The 21,986-nt window shown below is 41.7% G+C and overlaps 1 protein-coding gene across 1 annotated transcript in view; it reads left to right on the plus strand.

Moving 5' to 3' along the window:
- KISS1R (KISS1 receptor) overlaps positions 1–991 on the plus strand; it is a 14,534-nt gene extending 13,543 nt beyond the window's left edge. The window contains exon 5 of the mRNA XM_015809927.1: positions 632–991. Within this exon, the coding sequence (XP_015665413.1) occupies positions 632–991 (360 nt within the window). The remainder of the gene's footprint in view (positions 1–631) is intronic.
- Positions 992–21,986: the final 20,995 nt, after the last annotated feature.

The raw sequence follows: 21,986 nt of genomic DNA on the forward strand, positions 1-21,986 counted from the left end.
ACTTTCCGCCGCGCCCTCAAGACATGGCTTTTCCAGCAAGCAGGCCTGGCCTAGGGAGGATTTTAAATTGGGTTCACTTTTTTAGAAAATTTTAAATAGCACAACTCTAAAATATTTGGTTTTAATTGGTTTTATTTGGTGGGGATTTAAATATGTTGCTGTTTTTTAAATATGTTGTGAGCCGCCCTGAGTCCCGTTGGGAGAAGGGCGGGATATAAATCAAAAATAAAGTAAAGTAAATAAAGTAAAGTAAATTAAGGGAGAAGGGAAAATTATTTGGTTTACACGGGAAGTTTCAGATCTGGCTTTTCTTACACTGTAACCACTTGGCTTTAGTAAAAGTACACCTGTTGTTACGAATGGAGTCGAAGGTCTTTCCTTCCTAAATGCCCAAGCTGGGACAGGTCTGACAAGTTTGGGCAGACTTTGGGAGACAGTGGAGGACAGGGGCACCTGGCATGCTGTGTCCATGGGGTTGCAGGGAGTTGGACACGATTTAGCGACTGAAAAACAAGAAGAGGAGACTTAAACCTGGGCATTTCAGTGTAATATTTTAATGACACCATACTATCTCTCTACCTTCCTTTTCCTTGGGTCACCTCTTCTTCCTCCTTTCTGTGCCCCAATATAGGTACAGCAGCTGTCAGAATTCTCTGAAGCTTTGCGAGCCAAGATCTCTCGTATGGTGGCCATCATCATTGCTCTCTTCACCATCTGCTGGGGTCCGGTGCAGCTTCTGATCCTCTTCCAAGCCTTTGACTCCAGCTTTCAGCACAATTATTATACCTATAAGGTGAAGATTTGGGCTCACTGCATGTCCTATGCCAATTCTTCCCTCAACCCCATTGTCTATGCCTTCATGGGCACTAATTTTCGGAAGGCCTTCAAGAAAGTTTTCCCACTGGCCTTCAAGAAGAGGGTGGGGGATCGCAACATCACTGGCCAAGCCCACCTCAATACCAAGATGCAGTTTGTCTCATCAGGAATGTAGGTCTAAAATAAGTGTCTTTCCTATACAGGTAGTCCTTGACTTACAACCATTTGTTTAGTGAACATTCGAAGTTACGACGGCACTGAAAAAAAGGGACTTATGACCATTTTTCACACTTATAACCATTGCAGCATCCCCAAGATCATGTGATTAAAATTCAGACGCTTGGCAACTGACTCGTATTTATGACGGTTGCAGTGTCCCGGGGTCATGTGATCCCCTTTTCACAAGCTAAGTCAATGGGGAAGCCAGATCACTTAACCATTTTACTAATTCAACAACTGCAGTGATTCACTTAACACCGTGGCAAGAAAAGTCATAAAATGAGGAAAAACTCACTTCACAACTGTCTTGCTTAGCAACAGAAATTTTGGGCTCAATTGTGGTCATAAATCAAGGACTACCCATAAAGTGTTTTGCCTTCTAGTGGATCCTACGGCGTTATCCTATGTGTAAGGTACGTTGGAGAGATTGGAATCCATTTGCCAATGGCCCATGACCAATAGTGAGAGACGCTATAAGATGTAGTCTAGCAACAGTCAAGTCCCACATAAGTAACAAACTCAAGAAACGAGAACAGCCATATATTTCAAAATGGCAGCTTTCATGTTAGTTGTCAACGCTGCTAACATCGGATGTTTTTGTACTGACAACAGATGGAAATGTAGCCATCTTTTACCTTTTGCTTTTAAAGTTAGATGATGCTGGGAGTCGGGATGTGAACAAGAGTCCACCTAGACATAACAACACTAAGCCTAGTGTGAGAAACAAGGTTATTGTAAATAGAGCTGATAAGGAATTGGCAGGCTGGAGAACTGGAGAGGAAGCCCACCTTCAAGCTAATTGGGGAATGTGATTTATGACTATAAATTGGAGGAGGGAATTGTGCTTTGATACTTTGTGCTCAGGGGAGGGGAATTCAGTTTTTGGCTTCGATTATGCGATGCCGGTGTTATGCTACTCATAATAAAGATTCTTTAAGGTAAACAATGCCTTGAAGTTCTTTTGAAGAGTTTCATCCGTCGGAACCATGACATTAGTCAGGAATAAAAACAGGTCTTGAAAACTGTAAGAATAAAGGAAGACTTAAATCAATTAAGGCAGAATCTCTCTGAAATGTTTCTTTTTCACAATGCCCATCACGGAACTAGGTAACCTCTTCTCATGCTAGCTAATGGTCAGTGCGGATTCCCTATCCCTGATTTAAGGACACTTGGATCTAATTGCTATTCTGGGTAAATCATGGGCCAATCATACAAATCATACAAACTCAGAATCCAAAAAGATCTTGAGAAACTCGAATAATGGGCCCTATCCAACAAAATGAGTTTCAATGTGGAGAAAAGCAAAGTCTTACACTTAGGCAGGAAAAACCAAAGGAACAAATACAGATTGGGCGAGACCTGGCTTGGAGGCAGCAACTGTGAGAGGGACCTTGGAGTCCTGGTGGACAATCACTTAACTATGAGCCAGTAGTGTGTAGCAGCAACCAAAAAAGCTAATACAATCCTGGGTTGTATAAACAGAGGCATAGAATCAAGATTATGCAAAGTACTAGTACCACTTTATAAAGCCCTAGTAAGACCACACCTCGAATACGGCAGCCAATTTTGGTCACCATATCACAAAAAAGATGTTGAGAATCTGGAAAAAAATCAGAGAAGAGCAACTAAGATGATCAAAGGCCTGGAGACCAAAACGTATGAAGAACAGCTGCAGAACATGGGTTTGGCTAGTCTAAAGAAAAGAAGAAATAGGGGAGACATGATAGCAGTATTCCAGTATCTGAGGGGCTGCCACAAAGAAGAGGGGGTCAGGTTGTTCACCAGAGCACCAGAAGGAAGGACGAGAAACAATGATTGGAAGCAGATCAAAGAAAGAAGCAACCTGGAATTAAGGAGAAACTTCCTGACAGTGAGGACAATCAACCAGTGGAACAGCTTATGCCCAGAAATCGTGGGCGCTCCATCATTGGAGGTTTTTAAAAAGAGACTGGACAATCACTGGTCTGAGATGGTATAGATCCTCCTGCTTGAGCAGGGGGCTGAACTAGAAGACCTCCAAGGTCCCTTCCAGCTCTATTCTGTTCTATTCTATTCTATTCTATTCTATTCTATTCTATTCTATTCTATTCTATTCTATTCTATTCTATTCTATATATCACTTTTTCCCACTGCCAGCCCTTCCAAGTTGATCAGATCAAGAAAGTTCACAAAAATACTAAAGCTCTAATACTTATTGATATTGGCTAGATCAACAGATCCTTGAAACCTTGATAATGTTTCTCTTTCCCTCACTCTTATACCTATGAGAGGTCTGACTAACTTTAAGGGACAAAACAAAGGTACTTTACCAAGTCAGAATCTCCCTCATGCGTGAAAACAAGTACAGAAGTTTCTGCTGGAATAAAAAAAAAATTACAGCATCTTGCACAAATTCTAGGACTTTGGGATGTCATAACATCCTTTTCCCACTAGATGGCAATATTTCCTAATCAAATTGAACTCCCAGTTCAACAACACAAATCAACTAGAGAAGTTTTGTATTTTTAGCTGAAATGAAATAACTGGAATAATTGTTTCCTAGTCGAAAGTAACTCCTCCTTTTTAAGATATAGGTAGTCCTAATCTATACCCACAATTGAGCCCAAAATTGGCATTGCTAAGGAAGGCAGTTGTTAAGTGAGTTGCACTCCATTTTACAACCTTTTTCTCACAGTTGTTACGCAAATCATGCAGTCGTTAAGCGAATCTAGCTTCCCTCATTGACTTTGCTTGTCGGAAGCCGGCTGGGAAAGTTACAGATGGTGATCACAAGTCCCCGTGGGGATGCTGCAATTGTCTTAAATAAATGCCAGTTGCCAAGAGCCTGAATTTTGATCACATGACCATGGGGATACATACTACAATGGTTGTGAAAAATGGTCATAAGTTACTTTTTTAGTGCCGTTGTAATTTTGAGCAGTCATTAAGTGAACGGTTGTAAATCGAGGACTACCTGTACTACAAGTGTCAAAAAAGTCATGATATTGGGAGTAATGGATCAGGAAGAATAGAATAGAATAGAATAGAATAGAATAGAATAGAATAGAATAGAATAGAATAGAATATGGAATAGAGAATAGAATAGAATAGAATAGAATAGAATAGAATGGAATAGAATATGGAATAGAGAATAGAATAGAATAGAATAGAATAGAATAGAATAGAATAGAATAGAATAGAATAGAATAGAATAGAAAATGGAATGGGATGGGATGGGATGGGATGGGATAGGATAGGATAGGATAGGATAGGATAGGATAGGATAGGATAGGATAGGATAGAATAGAATAGAATAGAATAACTTGATTGTCACTTTGAATGTACACTAATCAGCATACATTAAAATGAAATGTCATTGCATACAGCTCTCAAAGGGTCACCACCTCCAATATACACTACATAAATATGCTGGAAAACACTGTGAAGCAGTGTATAAGTCTAAGTGTTCTTGCTATTGCTAACAGAAGTAGTTGAAGATTCCTGGCAATGTTGAACACACAACTTTCTTGAACTCTGGATGGGGCATTCATGCACTACCTTGGAAGAGATGCTTATGCTTTCTAAAAACAATCCAATTAGCCTTTTTTTTTTTTTTACAGTTGCTCAGTGATTGAGGATGCCTTTTGGACTGTGTTCCAATGCACCCTTATTCCACAGGACCAAACCCCATGGAACATCATCAGAATTAAAATGAATGAGGCTTCTTACTCATGGTTGTAGCTGCCGTCTTGACTTTTTGACATCCCCCAAGATGTCTCTGCTGAGATATACTTGAGTATAATGCCCGAGTTTTTCTTTTCTTCTGAAGAAAAAGGCAGCATACAAAAATCTAATAATGTAGCATAAGTTAATGTCGTTTGAAAAGATGAAAATGTCTCCTTTCAGTGACCGGAAGAGGGTTCAGTACCAGCTATGTTAGTTAGTATTTCTAAGCCAGCAAGGACAATGTTTTTCTGCAAATCAATGGAGTAAATTTTATTTTCAAATAATGACACGATCAGATTGGAAAGCTCTGAGAAGTCTTAATTAAATTCATCAACTGAAATCTGAGCAAATATGAAGGAATCCATATTTTGGTTCAAGAACATTATAGGTGAAGATTTTGTAAACTGTTTCCTTGGGGTGGGATTTAAAGCAAAAGTCTGTTGTTTTCTTTTAACTGAATTTACTCTTTTCCAAAGCGAGTCTTTGCAATACAAGTAGTCCTCAACTTATGACCAGTCATTTAGCGATCATTCAAAGTTACGACGGAACCTCCCCAAAGGACTTATGACCCAGTTTCAAAGTTCTGATATTGCTCCCTCCCCTCCAGTCACATTGACTACATTTTGTGTGCTTGCCAACCGGCCCACATTTACACCTGTTTGCAGGATCCTGTGATCACAATTTATGTTTTTGCTGGGAAACCAATGTTTACTTTTAGTTTCCAACAAAAACCAACCCATATCAAAAAATGGCTTCGCTTAATGACCATGGCATTCATTTAACGACTGCCACCAAAAATGGGTCATAAAAATGGGTCCAGTCAAATGGTGACCCTCTCTAGGACTATCACAAGTTATGACCGTATCAATAAAGGAAAATATTAGTAGCTCCAGGTTGAAATGAGGGGTCCTTGGTGCTCTCTGAGCCTGGTTTGTTTTCTTGCAGATGTTTCATTACCCAAACTAGGTAACTTCATCATTGCTAGTATCACTCAATAGTAGTAACTATGAGAGGGACCTCGAAGTCCTAGTGGACAATCATTTAAATGTGAGCCAGCAGTGTGCTGCAGCTGCCAAAAAAGCCAACACAGTGCTAGGCTGCATTAACAGAGGGATAGAATCAAGATCACGTGAAGTATTAATACCACTTTACAATGCCTTGGTAAGGCCACACTTGGAATACTGCATCCAGTTTTGGTCACCACGATGTAAAAAAGATGTTGAGACTCTAGAAAGAGTACAGAGAAGAGCAGCAAAGATGATTAGGGGACTGGAGGCTAAAGGATATAAGGAACGGTTGCTGGAATTGGGTATGTCTAGTTTAACAAAGAGAAGGACGAGGGGGGACATGATAGCAGTGTTCCAATATCTCAGGGGCTGCCACAAAGAAGAGGGAGTCAAGCTATTTTCCAAAGTGCCTGAAGGCAGGACAAGAAGCAACGGGTCGAAACTAATCAAGGAGAGAAGCAACCTAGAACTAGGGAGAAACTTCCTGACAATGAGAACAATTAACCAGTGGAACAACCTGCTTCCAGAAGCGGTGAATGCTCCAACACTGGAAGTTTTTAAGAAGAGACTGGACAGCCATTTGTCCGAAATGGTATAGGGTTTCCTGCCTGAGCAGGGGGTTGGACTAGATGACATCCAAGATCCCTTCCAACTTTTTATTATTAGTATTATTAGTATTATTAGTATTATTAGTATTATTAGTATTAGTATTAGTATTATTAGACCAGCACTGATGATGTTACCTAGTTTGTGTAATGAAACATCTGCAAGACAACAACCAAGTTCAGTGCTGGTCTAGATAATATCATCAGCGCTAGTCTGACTAGCACTGATAATGTTACCTAGTTTAGGTAATGAAATGTCTGCAAGAAAACAAACAGACTCAGAGAGCACCAAGGACCTCTCTCACTTATGACCATAATTGCCAAGCTCAACTACAGTTGTAACTCGAGGATGACCTATATAAGGGGCTAAGGTGCTGGACCAAGAGCAAAGAGACCCAGATTCTAGGGTCCAGAAGCCAGCTTTGGTAAGGTGACCAACTTTTTTACAATGAAAAGGAGGACACAAATAAATTGAAGAAAAAAATATCGTAAATAAAAGAAACATTTTATTCATTGCAACAATAATACAGACAACTTGAATGTGCAAAGTTTGCCAGCCGGGTGTTTTGGTGCTCTCAGCAGCAATTCCTATTGGCTTTTGAAAGCCAATAGTGGGAGTAGCACAGCTCATGCAAAAGTTGAAAAAAAAACCATCAAAAAAAGGTGCCGGAACGCCGTTCTGAGCGTTCTATGAGGGAAAGAAAAGCCCTGCAGATTAGTCTTCAAATATTGAAAAGGAGGACATGAAGGAGGACACTTTTTGAGGGAGGACAGAACTTACAAAAGGAGGACTGTCCTCCCTAAAGGAGGACGGTTGGTCACCTTAGCTTTGGTGACCTTGGGCCTAAAAGCTGGTGGAAAAACAAAACCATTCAGGACAAATACTAGTAAGATAACTGCATCTTCTTCAACTGTTGGTCTTGCTAACTCATGATTATAGGAATTATAGTCCAGCACACCAAGTCTGAAGAAGTCCGGGTCTGGGAAAAGCTGCTCTATAGCTTGCTTCAATATTCTTCCCCTACTAATTTTATTAATAGAGATTTGTCATTTCCCCTATTGGTACAGTGTATTCAATTAAAATGAATATATTTAAAAGGAGTGGTGGGGTTAGGGTTAAGCTATGCTTTCCAAATGGGGGCATCTGTTCTAACTTGTAAGAAAATCTTTTTTGTTCCTATACACAAACCTAGCAAATATAACCCACAGGATTGCTGTGAGGATAAAACTAAGGTTCAGCAGATCTCTGAGCACGCTGGGTAGGGCGTGAGACTGTTGTAAGGGGGGGGGGGGGGAGTGGGGGAAGGCAAGAGAATAAATAATAAAACGCACCATATTGGCAAAACTGCCTTGAAGATCAAGAAATCCAGCCAGTGCTGGTATTACACAATTTTCTGTTTGAAGTCTGAATACCAGCTTGGTCTCTTCAGACCTGTTTTTAAGAAGACAAAATGATGGGGTGGGGGAAAAATCACTCACCCTGGGACTCCTGGAGGTTGATAAGCTACTGACGTTGCAATTTATGGCTCTGTAATTGTCCTGTGTTTTTTTTAAGCACTGCTCCGGTTTTAATTCTGCTCCCTTTCGCAATTCTTTCCTTCAACTGGTACCTTGTAAATAAAGAGCAATATAAATGTGATAAGATGGATCACCTAGCTGTTGTGTAAGGGTGGAAAACCCCAGCTTTTCTCTCTGAACTGCTCTTTTTCCAAAGGGGGAGAACTTTGGGGTCACCTTCAGGGGGCAAATGTGGGTGACCCTCTCCAAACAGCCTCTCCCCACCTTAGCCCAACCCATTCTGCTCCCCTTTGAACTCGTGAAAGAGGGAACTTAATCCCAAGTCCAAATCACACCCTGGTGAAGGCCTCTACCAAATGATTGGCAACTCTGGAAGATTGACAGTTCTTACCTCGTCAAGTCTTCTCCAATCTCTTCCTGTTGTGAAGTAGCCCTTTTCCTCTTCCCCATCCTGTCTTTTCTCACTTTTCTTTTTTTTCCAGTATTTTGTCATAGAATGCTCCTTTTTTTAGAGAGTGCCTCATTTAGCGGCCATTCGCAGTTAGAATCATGATGAAAAAATAAATGTACAACTAGTCCTTGCATTTATGATCTTTTAGTACTGTAAAGCAAAGGAATACCAAAGTAAGATCAAAAGGACACCTGCAGTTTCATTTAGTGACCACTTTATTTAATGACCATGTTTTCGGTCCCAATTGTGGTCCCTAAATGAAGGCTGCCTGTAGTTTCTTGGATATGTTTGGTCAACTTCATTACTCTGCAATGTGAAAAGTGCAATTACATTTTTTTCGGTTAGACTATTTTTCCAACGTTATTATGCTCCCTAATTACTCACACTTTGCAAATCAGAAAAGTCCACTTCTAAATACATACACACAAACACATACACATCATTTCTTGGCCAAAGTAATTAAGGGCAAGCCTCTATAGATCTGGATAATTTTACTGAAATATTTTTCTATTTTAAAAAAGAAGCCAATGCCATTTTATTTCCCATTAAGTAAAATGGATTTATGGAAGTTTACCCTTCTCGTGCTAGAAACGTTTTGCAAGAAAAAGACAGACATGGGTATCGCTGGTTAAAGATGTCCAAATGTCAAGTCTCCTGCTTGAGCAGGGGGTTGGACTAGAAGACCTCCAAGGTCCCTTCCAGCTCTATTCTGATTGAAAAATTGGTTGATTGACTGGAAGAATATACACAGCTAGTCCTTGTGCTCACGACTGTAATTGAGCCTGGCAATTTATAATTGTAAAGCACGAGTGCTGCAAAGCAGGTCATCAAGTGACTGCCCTAATTTTTACAACCTTTTTATTGCAATCCTTACGCAAATGCAGCGGTCATAAAGCAAACACCAGAGTTGGTAAGTGAACAGGTGGTTACTAAGCAAACCCATTGTTTGCTATGGGCTGGTTTTTGCTGGAAACCGGAAATAAATACGGGCTGCTAGCAAAAGCATTGTAAATTGTGGTTGGATGACTGGGGCACTGCAGAGGGCCCTAAATGTGATCTGACTGTCAACTGTCCAAAATGCAATTATCTGATTTTGTGTGTGTGTGTGTGTGTAAGGTAGGAATTTCAAAACTGAATCCCAAGTGGCTTTTTTGGGGAGGGGGTCCATCACTCTGAACAGTTGATAAGCAACCAGTTGCAAGTTGAGAACTACATATGTGTGTGTGTTTGTGTGTGTGTGTGTGTCCTTTGGAGATGCTGTTAGCAGTTCAAAAACAAATTGATACATTTGACCAGCTTTAACCCATGTCTGTCTTTTTCTTGCAACATTTTTGAAGAAATTGAGAAAAATCACCCAACAAACTTTCAAAATAAATCCCACTATGGATTTGTTCTCTTTATTTCCTTAGGCATATACAGTGATGCAACGCAATGCAAAAAACAAACAAACAAACAAACCCAAATCTGGCTCTCTTCCAGTTTGCTCTAGTCTAGTTGGGAAAAAAAAATATAACTGAGCCCTGGTTGAAACATGAAATCATGCATACATAGCATAGAAAAATAAACAGAGCACCAGGGTTCACCCTATGAACCAGTCAGGAAACTATTTAAACCAGAAAAAAAAATATTTCGTCACACTCTACAGGATTAATTTGTGGCATTAATATCACCATAAAAGGTGCTGATGGACACTAAACTGGAGATTTGAAAGCTCATTGGATTATTATTGTGAAAGGCAGATCTATCAAAAGTTTCTTGTTTGAAAAGGTTGGGCACACCGTATTTCCAAATCCTAGCTGTAGAAGAATAACAGATAGTCTGTTGGAATATCTCCTGTTTGTGAGCAACTTTTATTTATTTATATCCCACCTTCTTTATTTTTTATAAAAAACTCAGGGAAACATACAAAACAGTAAATTACAGCAGCAATAGTTAAACACTATTGCTCTAGCTGAAAAAATTGCTCTAGCTGAAAAATGAACGGAGCAATAAACAGCTGTGAAAAAAACTAATGCGAAGGATACTTTTATTATTATTCATTAGCAATAACAATGTTTTCACATTTGCAGTTATTTATATATTTACATTGGTTTCCAGAATGCCCGTTTCTGAATTACCGTATGTGCTTTATATAATTAAATAAACCCAGAACAGTAAAAGAGAAACAGATGATATGCACCCAGAAAGATCAAATAGAGCAGCACAAAATCATACCAAAAACATCTTAAAAGAGGTTCACTCACCTAGGAAAATACTCAGGTTTTCAATTCCTTAATCATGAATGGAACATTGTTATTGAACATAATATATTGGCTTTTTCTATAGAAATATCACTTTTTATAGATGTTCAAAATGTTTATATTTATCTTTAAGATGACATACACATCAACAAAAAAAATCACCATTTTTATTTATTTCAGGGGGGGAGATTGATCAATATATCTGATCAGAGAGACTAAACTAGCATCCACATTAGCATTCTTTTGGCATTAGGCAAAGATACTTTTCCCAAGCCTTTAAATCACATTTTATATATATTAATAGTTGCAGGTCTTTGCAGGTCTATAAAGCAAAGGAAAGCTGAAGAAAGCACAGCATGATTTCACACAACTACCACTTTGCTTAATGACCAAGTTGTTGGTCCCAATTGTAGTTGCTAAATGAAGACTACCTATATTTTGAGTCTTTACTTGATTTTATTGGATATGCCTTAACTGAAATTGTGTTTTTAGTAAACACATTAAACCTGGCTGGCTTAAAACCTAAATAAAATTGGGCCATGTCCCTTTGTTAGCAGATGCTGAACACTTCAACTACAATCCCTAAAGATAGGAATCAACCACAGGCACCACAATCAGAACAATGTGACAAGAAGACAGACTTTTCCAATCGTCAAGGGTAGGGGTCTTCAAACTTGGCCCTTTTATGACTTGTGGACTTCAACTCCCAGAATTCCTCAGCCAGGCACGCTGGCTGAGGAATTCTGGGAGTTGAAGTCCACAAGTCATAAAAGGGCCAAGTTTGAAGACCCCTGGTCAAGGGCTTGGGCTGACTCTTTGCAACCATTCGGATCCCAAATAGGATAAAAATAGCCCTCTCAAAGCTGGCTGAACCAGGTGAGTCATAAAGAGAAGCAAGAAATCGTCCATGGATCCGTTCTTTCTGTTCCTTTTGCCTGACTAGATGAGCCGAGTTCTATTTTCTCCAGCCAGATTTTTGTAGAGATAGGTACACGGTAGCAGCCATGGGAGTTCTTTAAAGCAGGGCTTTTCAACCAGTGGTACGGGTACCACCTGTGGTACATTGGCACCTGGCAGGTGGTACGCAACCATCCTAGAAAAGTGGTAGCGGGGGAGGGTAATGAGCCGAATCGGTGGCAGCACCGCACAGGCCTGAGCAAGAGATGGCTGGAGCTGCAGGGCTGTCAGGGTTCAGCGGAAGCGCCAGGATCAGTGCTGCTTTCCAGCTGATCGGTGCTTCTTCGGGGGCTGTCAGGGCTCAGCAGAAGTGCCAGGATCAGCACCAAGCTCCAGCTGGAGCTCGGCGCTGATTCTGGTGCTTCTGCTGAGCCCTGAAGAAGCACCAATCAGCTGGAAAGCAGCACTGATCCTGGCACTTCTGCTGAGCCCAGAAGACGCGCCGATCAGCTGGAATGTTGCAGATGCTTGGCAACTGATTCATATTTATGACGGTCACAGTGTCCCTTTTTGATACCTTGCTAGGTGACTGGTGGTACTCGGATATTGCCATATCCTAAAAGTGGTACAATAGGTGAAAAGGTTGAAAAGCCCTGCTTTAAAGCATATACTAGTTTTTTAATTTTGTTCCCGTTTCTTTACACACTTTTACATGTTTAAATGGTATTTAAAACTATTTTGTGTTTTTAAATCTCTTATACGGGGAATACACTTTTAAATACCCCACGTTCTCTGCAGAATCTCCTTTGCACGTTTTATAATCTTGCCCAGCGTGTTGATCCCCTCTTATCACCTTCAGCCAGCCATGTTGGCTGAGGACGATGGTCCTGCGATCCAGCACTTTTCGGAGGGCATCCGAGGAAAAAAACTGCATGGTCATGACAAGGATCGGGAAAAAAACAAAAACAAATAAAAGGCCCTCAAAACGCGCGGCTATCACACCCGAGGCGGATGCTGCTTAGATAAGGAGCTCTTCCTTCCAGACACATGGACTTTCGGCCTCTTGACTGCTTCTGTCTTTCCCCCATAACCAACCACAAACATGTCTGTTGTAATTACGTTAATGGGATCGGCACGGTTCTGGCGGAGAGAAAGGGGGAAGAGGAGGAGGAGGAGGCCCTTCTAACTCAAGAGAGCCAACTCGAGCGACAGCGAAGAAAAGAAGCGGAACTGACTTTAGCAAGACTTGGCCTAGGGAGCGTCTCCAAAGAGCCCAACCCAACCCCTTCAATTAACGGGCCTTTCCGACTCCACCCCGCTTTCTGTGCGCGGAACTATTAAAGGCGCTAGAGCTGTGCGAGGAAAAAAAAAAAAAAAAAAAAAAGGATCGGGCGGGAGTTTGTAACGTTCTCCTCTGAACTTTAATTCACAGCCGAAATAGCCCATTTTAGGAACTGGCTGGCTAATTCCTATTTTTGCCCAGTGGTGTTCTTTTTTTTTATTCCCCCAAAGGCTCAAGAACAGTGGTTCTCAACCTGTGGGTCGGGACCCCATTTGGGGTCGATCGACCATTTCATGGGGGTCGCCAAGCAAGGCTGTCCGCCATTTTTTTTGTCCGCCATTTTTCCCCCTTTTCCGGGGGGGTGCCTTACCTCCCTTGGGCTGGGCCAGCTGGTGGTCGGCCTGCTCCGTCTCTGCCGCTTGCCAGCTATGCCTCGGCCGGCGCAGGGGGCGGAACCACGCATGTGCAGCGCTCCCGGGCAGGGAAAGTCCTCGACTTATGACCGGTTGGGTAGTCCTCGACTTACGACCGGTTTAGTCCTCGACTTACGACCGGTTGGGATCGCGGCATTAAAAAGGTTGAGAACCACTGCTCAAGAAGAAACACTACCAGCTGTTAATACAACCCAACCCCACGAATCGGGGTCGAAGGGTTTGAAAGAGGCGGAAGTGACCATCGGCGGCCACCCGAGAGGAAAGGGTGGGGGGAGCGGGTGGGAAAAGAGAAAGTCCACGAGTTTTTCTAATCCTCGGTTGCGAACGGGAGGAAGAGAAAACCGGTTCAGCTAGCAATATATGGCGAACTGGGGGTTCGGACAGCATTCCGACGAAACTATCCTCAGCATGCTGGCTGGGGGATTCTGAAAATTGAAGTCTACACAGCTTAAGCTTTGAAAAACTCTGGTCTAAGTGATAAAGTACAAACCTAGAACTCGGGGCGGCTGGACTTAAATTCGGATGAATGTAAAATAAGCCTTCGTTTCTGAGCGTGCGGCTTCTAGCAACACAACGTGCAACGGGGTCGTGTGGGTCCCAGCAAGCCAAACAACCTGAGCTTCCATACTGTAGTGCAGGGGTAGTCAACCTTGGCTCTTTTATGACTCGTGGACTTCAACTCCCAGAATTCCTGAGCCAGCACAGCTGGCTCAGGAATTCTGGGAGTTGAAGTCCACGAGTCATAAAAGAGCCAAGGTTGACTACCCCTGCTGTAGTGTAAGGAGCTATTATTTGTCAGAAAGTAATTGAGCTGCCGCACGGAGTCTGCAAAAATGACGGCTGACGCTAGAGGGCAGCAAAGGGCTACAATTGTCTGCATCTTTTTTGGCTACCACCTGGTGGGTGTCTGGGGTTTCGCAGTGCAGATTTGGCGGCCCCACCCTTTCTGCTGCTTGGTGCGTGTTTTTTTTTTTTAATCAATTCCCTAATGCTAACTTGTAATTTAAAGCTGTATTCTTAAAAGTTAACCCCCTAAATGGCAGACTCGAGGAATTCCTAGCAGCCCTAACAGCAAAAGAGCAGTAATAAGCGTGTTCCCTTTGCAGCCTGGATTTGCCCGGCACACTAGACTGGGTTGAGTCACTTACGGTTCAGCGTGTTGTGGGAACCCAGCCATTGTCTGACGGGTTGGGGGAACCCGGCCATCCGGGGAAGATTTAATACGGTTGCTTTGCTTTGCTATGTGAATACTATAAATGGGGTTTTGTTAGCCTGGATTTAGGGGGTTTAGGATTAGAGCCGAGAGTACCGCGGGACTTTAAAGGGACTGAAACGTGCAGATACAGGTGGCGTGTCTCTTGCGGCCGTTTGGCTTCTCGCACACGTTTCCTCCGCCAAGAGGAATTGAACGACGCTCCCTTAGCAGGGCAGGACCCAACCCTCTCTTATGGCTGGGTCCTGATTCAGAGGTTAGGAATTTGCATCTGATTGCTATTTTGTCATCCTATGATTTGTCTATCCAGCTCTGTGCACGCCTTAGGCATCGAGGGAGGAGGAGGAGGAGGAGAAGGCCATGCAATCGCTTGTGAAGGGAAACTTACTAATCCAAGCCAGATAAGGGAGGCGGCATTAAAAGCGACGCAATTAAAAAAAGGAAGGAAGAAAAAGAAAGGGGGAGGGAGGACGCCAGCCAGAAAGAAAAAGAAGAAAAAAAAAAAGGAGGAAAGATCTATCTGGAAGATCAAGGGAAGCATCGCGCGTGGAAAGCTGAGCGGCCCAGCTGGATCAGAGACTGGATTCCGGGGAATAAAGGAACCAGCCAGAAGGAAAAATGAGGCTCCCCTCGCCTGTCTCTCTGCAAGGTAAAATAGCCCCCGCGATAGGAATCCGCTCTTCTCTAATGTGTGTGTGTGTGTGTGTGTTTTAAATGGACAAACGGCTCAGGATTCTCCATGCGGGGGAATAATATAGGTGTGTGTTTGTGCGCCTTAGTGTTTTGAAACTCGAGCGAATGGGAAACAAAATTGTTGGCGTTTTAGAACAGATTTCCAGCTTTCCCCTCCCTTCCCAAAGAAGGGAATGGAGGGGTTTTGGGGGGGGGAGTAGAGCGATATAAATACATGGCTAAATAAAAGTTAATATGTAATGTGCTTTACGGGTTGAGCGAGCCCTCCGCGTCGCTGCTTTTCTTTTAACTGCCCTTGAGTTCTAACTTTACTTTAAAAAGAGAGAGAACCATGGTTATATTTGAAATCGAGTTGTGGGAGGAGGCGAGGGGCAGGGGCGGCTCTCCTTCGTGTATTTTTCCCCTTCTGGGTGCAAATGCGTCCCTCGCGGTCTCTTTCCTGAGCAAGCTGGCCATTCCGCTCCTGGATTAATTTTGCCATTTAGTTTTAAACCTTTATTTTTAAAGGACAACTGTAATGTAACTGTACGTCTTTAAAAGTAATCCATTTGGCTCGCTTCACTCCCCCCCTCCGCCCCCCCCCCAATTAACATTTGTATGGATCGCTTAGCGACCTTGCCCCCACTGTTTTTCTGTTGGATTGTTCTAGACAACGTAGGTTGATTTACACATTACGGAGTCTCGAACGAGCACTTTTTTTTAAAAAAAAAAGTCTGCTTTTAATGGATCTCGTTGAATGGATCTGCGTTATACATCTATAATTTAATATACAAGCTGTTGTGACCCAGAATATTTCGTTCTCTGGAACTGCCCTTACCTTGTACCCTTTTTAACATTCCAAGTCTCTCCACCACAACCTAGAAATAATCTTTTTAAAGAGAGCGTGCCATTAACAGCATGTTTATTCAGAAATGTCTCTCACTTGTCTGCTGGGCCTAACTACCCTAGTAAAGTGCGATTGTCAGTGTTGTTTAAGACAGCATTTTTAGTACTTACTCGGCAACAAAGACAGGATTTTTCTGTATTCACGTTTGAGGCACCTTCTATGCTTGCCCCCCCTTTATTTAATGGCTAAAATGGATCACAGAATTTAATAAAAAGGTTGTATCATACGTAGTATGAGTGTCTTTTTAGACATTTGTTCAGTTCACCCTCAAGCCCCTTTCTATAATATCTGTTCAGAAGGACTCAAGGTCAAAGTGGTGAGTGGACTAACTGTGAAAGCATGCACACTAGTGTGTCTGCAACAAGAGTGAGCTGAGAGATCTGATTGTGTTGACTTTGGAGGCACCAACTGGATCAATATATCATGCAGAGGTGCAGTGCTTATCTTTTGCCTACCTATCAGGCTTGCCTGTGGATTTAACCTGTGTGTGAAGAGATAGTTTTGGAAATATTGCATTTAAAGAAACTTTGCTATGCAGTAATTTTTGTCTGCATCCTGTGGCTATATTTCTCCTGGCTGCAGAGCTGTCTCTATGATTTGACTTTGCAGGAATTACTAGTTTGATCTCTTTAAAAAAAAGCTGAAAAACACGATTGAGGACTTGGATTTTCCTTCGCAATTCTGGCTTTTACAAGTTTCTATCGGAGTGAGAGGTAATTTAGGGTGTTTCAGGGCCCTCTCTGGAATTTAGATCACCTGAATCTTTTGCAAACTAGCAAAAATCCTGAAACATGCAAGATTGTGTCGCTTCTGCTGCTTGTGATCACTGAGGCCTAGCTTCTTGGATAGACAATGGTTTTGCCCCTGCCAGGACAGCTTTATGTCCAGACATATTGTTTTTGCTCTCCTACCAAAAGGAGAAGTTAGAAAGTGACCCCAGCTATGAAGAATCCAGCCTGTGGAGCCCTACCCCTTTGTTCTTTTATGCTGCTCACTAAAGGGAGACAAAATATTGAAACTGCTTGATAATGAGTATGCAACACCTCCTTACCCCCCAACATACTTTATGAGTTGAAAAAGTCTGGCTTAGTCGATGATTGCAAAATTTATAAGAGAGTAATTACAAGGTGCAAAATTTGGCATGGTGCAAATGTGTGCACACACATACATAATCTCATAGATACATATATACTCAGGCTACAAAGTCTGTAGGTGGTATACAGAAGTGTATGGAGCTAGAGGCAATGAAAAAAGCTGAGCAGTTTTTTAAACCCCAGAATTTCCTTAAATGATCAATGTCAGCTTACCTCATCTCATTTATCATAAAAATATTTAGTTGTTTTATGATTCCTTAATTATAACTGGCTGATTGTATCTCATTATCTTTGCTTCATTACGACTCAGGAAGTCAGTTTTAATTCTTAGCTCTGTGTATCTGCTGTGGCTTGTTCCTCTTATCAAATATTAAAATTAAATCCATCGTGCAGGATATCATTCTATGGCACACATCTGCTCCAATCCATGAATGTGGTCCATATGTAAAAGCACATCCTCATATGTAGCTCAAATAGTTCCTGCTCCTAGGCTGAATTTAGAATATGCTTCCCAGATGGGAGAGAGAAATCTGAAAATCTGATTAACCTTATGCTATTAACTTCATTTGACAGAATTCTGCTCAAGGAATTAAGAGTCTTAAATTTCAAGCCTGTGCATGGAAAAAACAGAGGGCATGCGAAAAACATTTGTGATCTGGACAGCTTCAGAACATCTTGTGTTTGGGGGATTGATTGGCAGCAGAGATAATAGAATTTGCTGCAATATAAATTGCAGCAAAGATATACCCAAGCCTTGATAGAGAAGTGTTTCTCCTTGCTGCCTGGTCTGCGGGCACATAACTTTCTATTTCTGTCTACCCTTAGGATCTTAATATTGGCAGTAACTAGAAAAATCCTACCACCTCTTTTTGCTTAGCTAACAGGGGCTTCTTTGAATTGCCCTTTGTTTCAGTTTCTGCTGCTTTCCAGATTAATATAGCATTAATGTCTCTGGCCCCAGAACAGAGCTTAGATGAGGCTGCCTTCTGAGGTCCCAATTTAGCCATTTCTAGATTTTCTTTTCTTTTTTCTCAAACTTTGACAACTATTATGCCCTTGCTTGTTTACAGCTCGAATTGGCTCTATAGTTTGAAGTGACAGTAGTGGGGAAGTAAAATATTTTTGACAAGGTGGGATTGGCTTTAGGAGAAAATGTGAAAAGGTACATTATAATTAATCTTTAATTTCTAGGCATGAATTGCGTAGTTCTTGAGGAGTAAGAGGAGAAGGTATTTTTCACATGCTTAATGCATTTGAAATTATGCATTTTGAGACAGAGATAGGCAATTCAGATACTTTTTTTTTCTTTATTACAACACTTTACCAATCTAAGCCAGGGGCAAGGGTAACAACGTATTTTCAATCTCTAGTTATATTTTGTTGGTTTGAGTTTGGCTATATATATTTTAGGCAAGCAACTTAGATTAGGTAATGAGGAACAGGCACCACTAAATTCACAAGAATTGAAATATTTGATATTTATTTCTTGTTTGCCTACCCTTTTTGCAATTTACCTATTCAATTCTCTATACACGCACACACTAACCACTCTTCAGTTACACTCCCACATGGTTACTGGACACATGTTAATAATATTCAGTTCTTGAAAATTTCCGTAATATGAAAATTCTATCATGGCTGCTGGGGGAATAAAAAGTCACATGCAACTGATATCGTGAGTGTAAAATTATTAGCGTTAGTTTCCATATTCTGGGATTTTTTTTGAAATTTGAAGTATCAAGATCCATGCAAAGTTATATGTAAAACAGATAAAATGAAAACAGGACTTGAGAACTTTTTTTTTTTGACTGAGTTGAGGTTATTTTCGGAGCGTTTTTAACATGTACAGGTAGTCCTTGACTTACAACAGTTCATTTAGTGACCATTCAAAGTTATGATGACATTGAAAAAAGTGACTTACGACTGTTTTTCACACTTAGAACAATTGCAGCATCTCCATAGTCAGTGATGATAATTCAGATGCTTGACAACTGACTCATGTTTATGACAAGTTGCAGTGATCCTCTTTTGTGACCTTTTGACAAGCAAAGTCAATGGGGAAGCCAGATTCACTTAACTGTGTTACTAACTTAACTGCAGTGATTCACTTAACAAATGTGGCAAGCAAGGTTGTAAGATAGGGCAAAATTCACTGAACCGATGTCTCACTTAGCAACAAAAATTTTGGGCTCAATTGTGGTCATAAGTCGAGGACTACCTGTATTCCTTTTGGGGGCATCCTCTTTTGTCTTTTTTTTGCGTATGATAGTGCAGATTTCACACCTTCTCCCTTGAGGATATAAAAACCAGAATTTTGACTCCTTCCTTTGCGCCGTGCAGCCAAAGAAATTAGAGACCGTGTCCACTGTGGGTTTCCTGATTGGTTCCTGCCTCCTCTGATGTCATTAAGGTGTTTGCCTAGGTGAAAGTTCCATGGCAGTTGGGAAGAAAAGGGTGTTTGGTAGGAGAGGGCCTTGGCAGGAGACTGAGAACAGGGTTGGTTGGCAGGGCTGTCTGTTAAATTTAAGTTGCAGGGGGCGGGTTGGATTTTTCAGAGCTGTTGAGTTGGTTGTAGTGGAAAATAGCTATTTGGATTAGACGGTCTGATGATACCTGAGGAGCATCTTCTCAACTGTGGCCATTGACAGCCCGTTCTCCTCTTCCAATTCCATGGAAGAATTGATCCTTTTGTGAGCTAACATAACTGGCGGCCCCCTTCGATCAAACATCATTGATTCCCTTCCTCCAGTGTGGCCTATACTGACATTCTGCAGTTTAGCATTTTTTTTTTTAGAGAATTAGGACTACACCTTTTTCAGAATTCTGAGGCCAGGCTGTCTAAATAACTGGGAATTGGTTGAAGAAGGTTCAGCACTAAAAGTCTTTTGCAGTATTAAATTAGAAAGGTTGCAATTTGGATCCAAGAACCAGTATACAGGTAGTCCTCAACTTACGACCACAATTGAACCCAAAGTTTATGTTGTTAAGTGAGAAATTTGTTAAGTGAATCTGGTTTCCCCATTGACTTTGCTTGTCAGACGGTTGCAAAAGGTGATTACATGACCCCCGGGACACTGCAACCATCATAAATGTGAGTCAGTTGTAAAGTATCCAAATGTAAATCAGTGACCATGGGGATACTGCAACAGTCATAAGTGTGAAAAATGGTCATAGGTCACTTTTTTCAGTGCCGTTGTAACTTTAAACAGCCACTGAGTGAACTGTTTGTAAGTTGAGGACTACCTGGAGTGAGGTGTTTATGGCACTGACCTAGGACTGGGAGAAATGGATTTGGCTCAAGTTCACTGAAACATAGGTTCTCAACTATAATAATAATAATGATAAAGTTGGAAGGGACCTTGGAGGTCATCTAGTCCAACCCCCTGCTCAGGCAGGAAACCCTATACCATTTTGGACAAATGGCTGTCCAGTTTCTTCTTAAAAACTTCCAGTGTTGGTGCATTCACCGCTTCTGGAGGCAGGTTGTTCCACTGGTTAATTGTTCTGTCAGGAAGTTTCTCCTTAGTTCTAGGTTGCTTCTCTCTTTTAGCTTCCACTCCTTGTCCTGCCTTCAGGCGCTTTGGAAAATAGCTTGACTCCCTCTTCTTTGTGGCAGCCCCTGAGATACTGGAAGAATGCTATCATGTCCCCCCTCGTCCTTCTCTTTGTTAAACTAGACATACCCAATTCCAGCAACCGTTCCTTATATGCTTTAGCCCAGTGGTGGCGAACCTATGGCATGGGTGCCAGAGGCGGCACTCAGAGCCCTCTCTGTAGGCACGCGTGCCGTCACCCCAGTCCTAGGCCTTCAGCTGGGTTTTATAAAACCTTTTTGCTTTAGGCCTCCACTGCCGTGTGCAAAAAAAAAAAAAGGTTCAATCAGTCAATTTCAACTTCTCGCAGGAAAAAAAAAGATCTTGCAAAGTTGGAATTGATTGATTGAACTTTTTAGTCCCACCCAGTCTGCCATTACCACTGCAGCCACGCCCACCCAATTGGCCATGCCCACTCAATTAGCCACACCCAGCCAATGAGCCACACCCACCCGGCACTCGACGATGCATAAGTGGGTTTTGGGTTGCAGTTTGGGCACTCAGTCTCTAAAAGGTTCACCATCACTGCTTTAGCCTCCAGTTCCCTAATCATCTTTGTTGCTCTTCTCTGTACTCTTTCTAGAGTCTCAACATCTTTTTTACATCGTGGTGACCAGACTGGATGCAGTATTCCAAGTGTGGCCTTACCAAGGCATTGTAAAGTTGTATTAATACTTCACGTGATCTTGATTCTATCCCTCTGTTAATGCAGCCCAGCACTGATACCTTTGGGGTAGTCACGGATTTACAATCTTATCGTACATTATAGGATTGTTGTTGCAAAGATAAAAATGGAAGAAGGAGTAATGAGTCTAGCAGTTTCTGTATCTGACTATATCTGGGAGGAGTCCTCCGCAGTTTTCTTGCTGTTCTTCCACCTCTCAGTGAAAATGCCATGCATATTATGACTGCATTAATCTAAGCAAGTTTGAACGAGCTTGGGGGCTCTTAGGAAAAGCATGCATCGTCTTGTTGGCAGGTTCTGTCCATGGAAATCTTCATTTCTGCTCATTTTTCCCCTCTGTAAAAAGAGCACTGTGTTCTGTGGCATTGGAGCAGATAATGCCAGAATTTTTCCTTTTCCTAGAGCAGTGTTTCTCAACCTTGACAATTTTAAGGCATGTGGACTTCAACTCCCAGAATTCCACAGCCAGCATTGCTGGCTGTGGAATTCTGGGAGTTGAAGTCCACATGCCTTAAAATTGTCAAGGTTGAGAAACACTGTCCTAGAGAGATGATGATCTTTCCTGTGGTATTCAGAGATGTAGTGGGAAGTCTTGATGGATGTTAGAAAATACGGTAATAAGCTTTGGTTGCCAGAGGCAAAGAATCA

Source organism: Protobothrops mucrosquamatus, unplaced genomic scaffold (genome assembly GCF_001527695.2).
Source record: "Protobothrops mucrosquamatus isolate PMUCROS unplaced genomic scaffold, P.Mucros_1.0 scaffold6, whole genome shotgun sequence".
NCBI lineage: Eukaryota > Metazoa > Chordata > Lepidosauria > Squamata > Viperidae > Protobothrops > Protobothrops mucrosquamatus.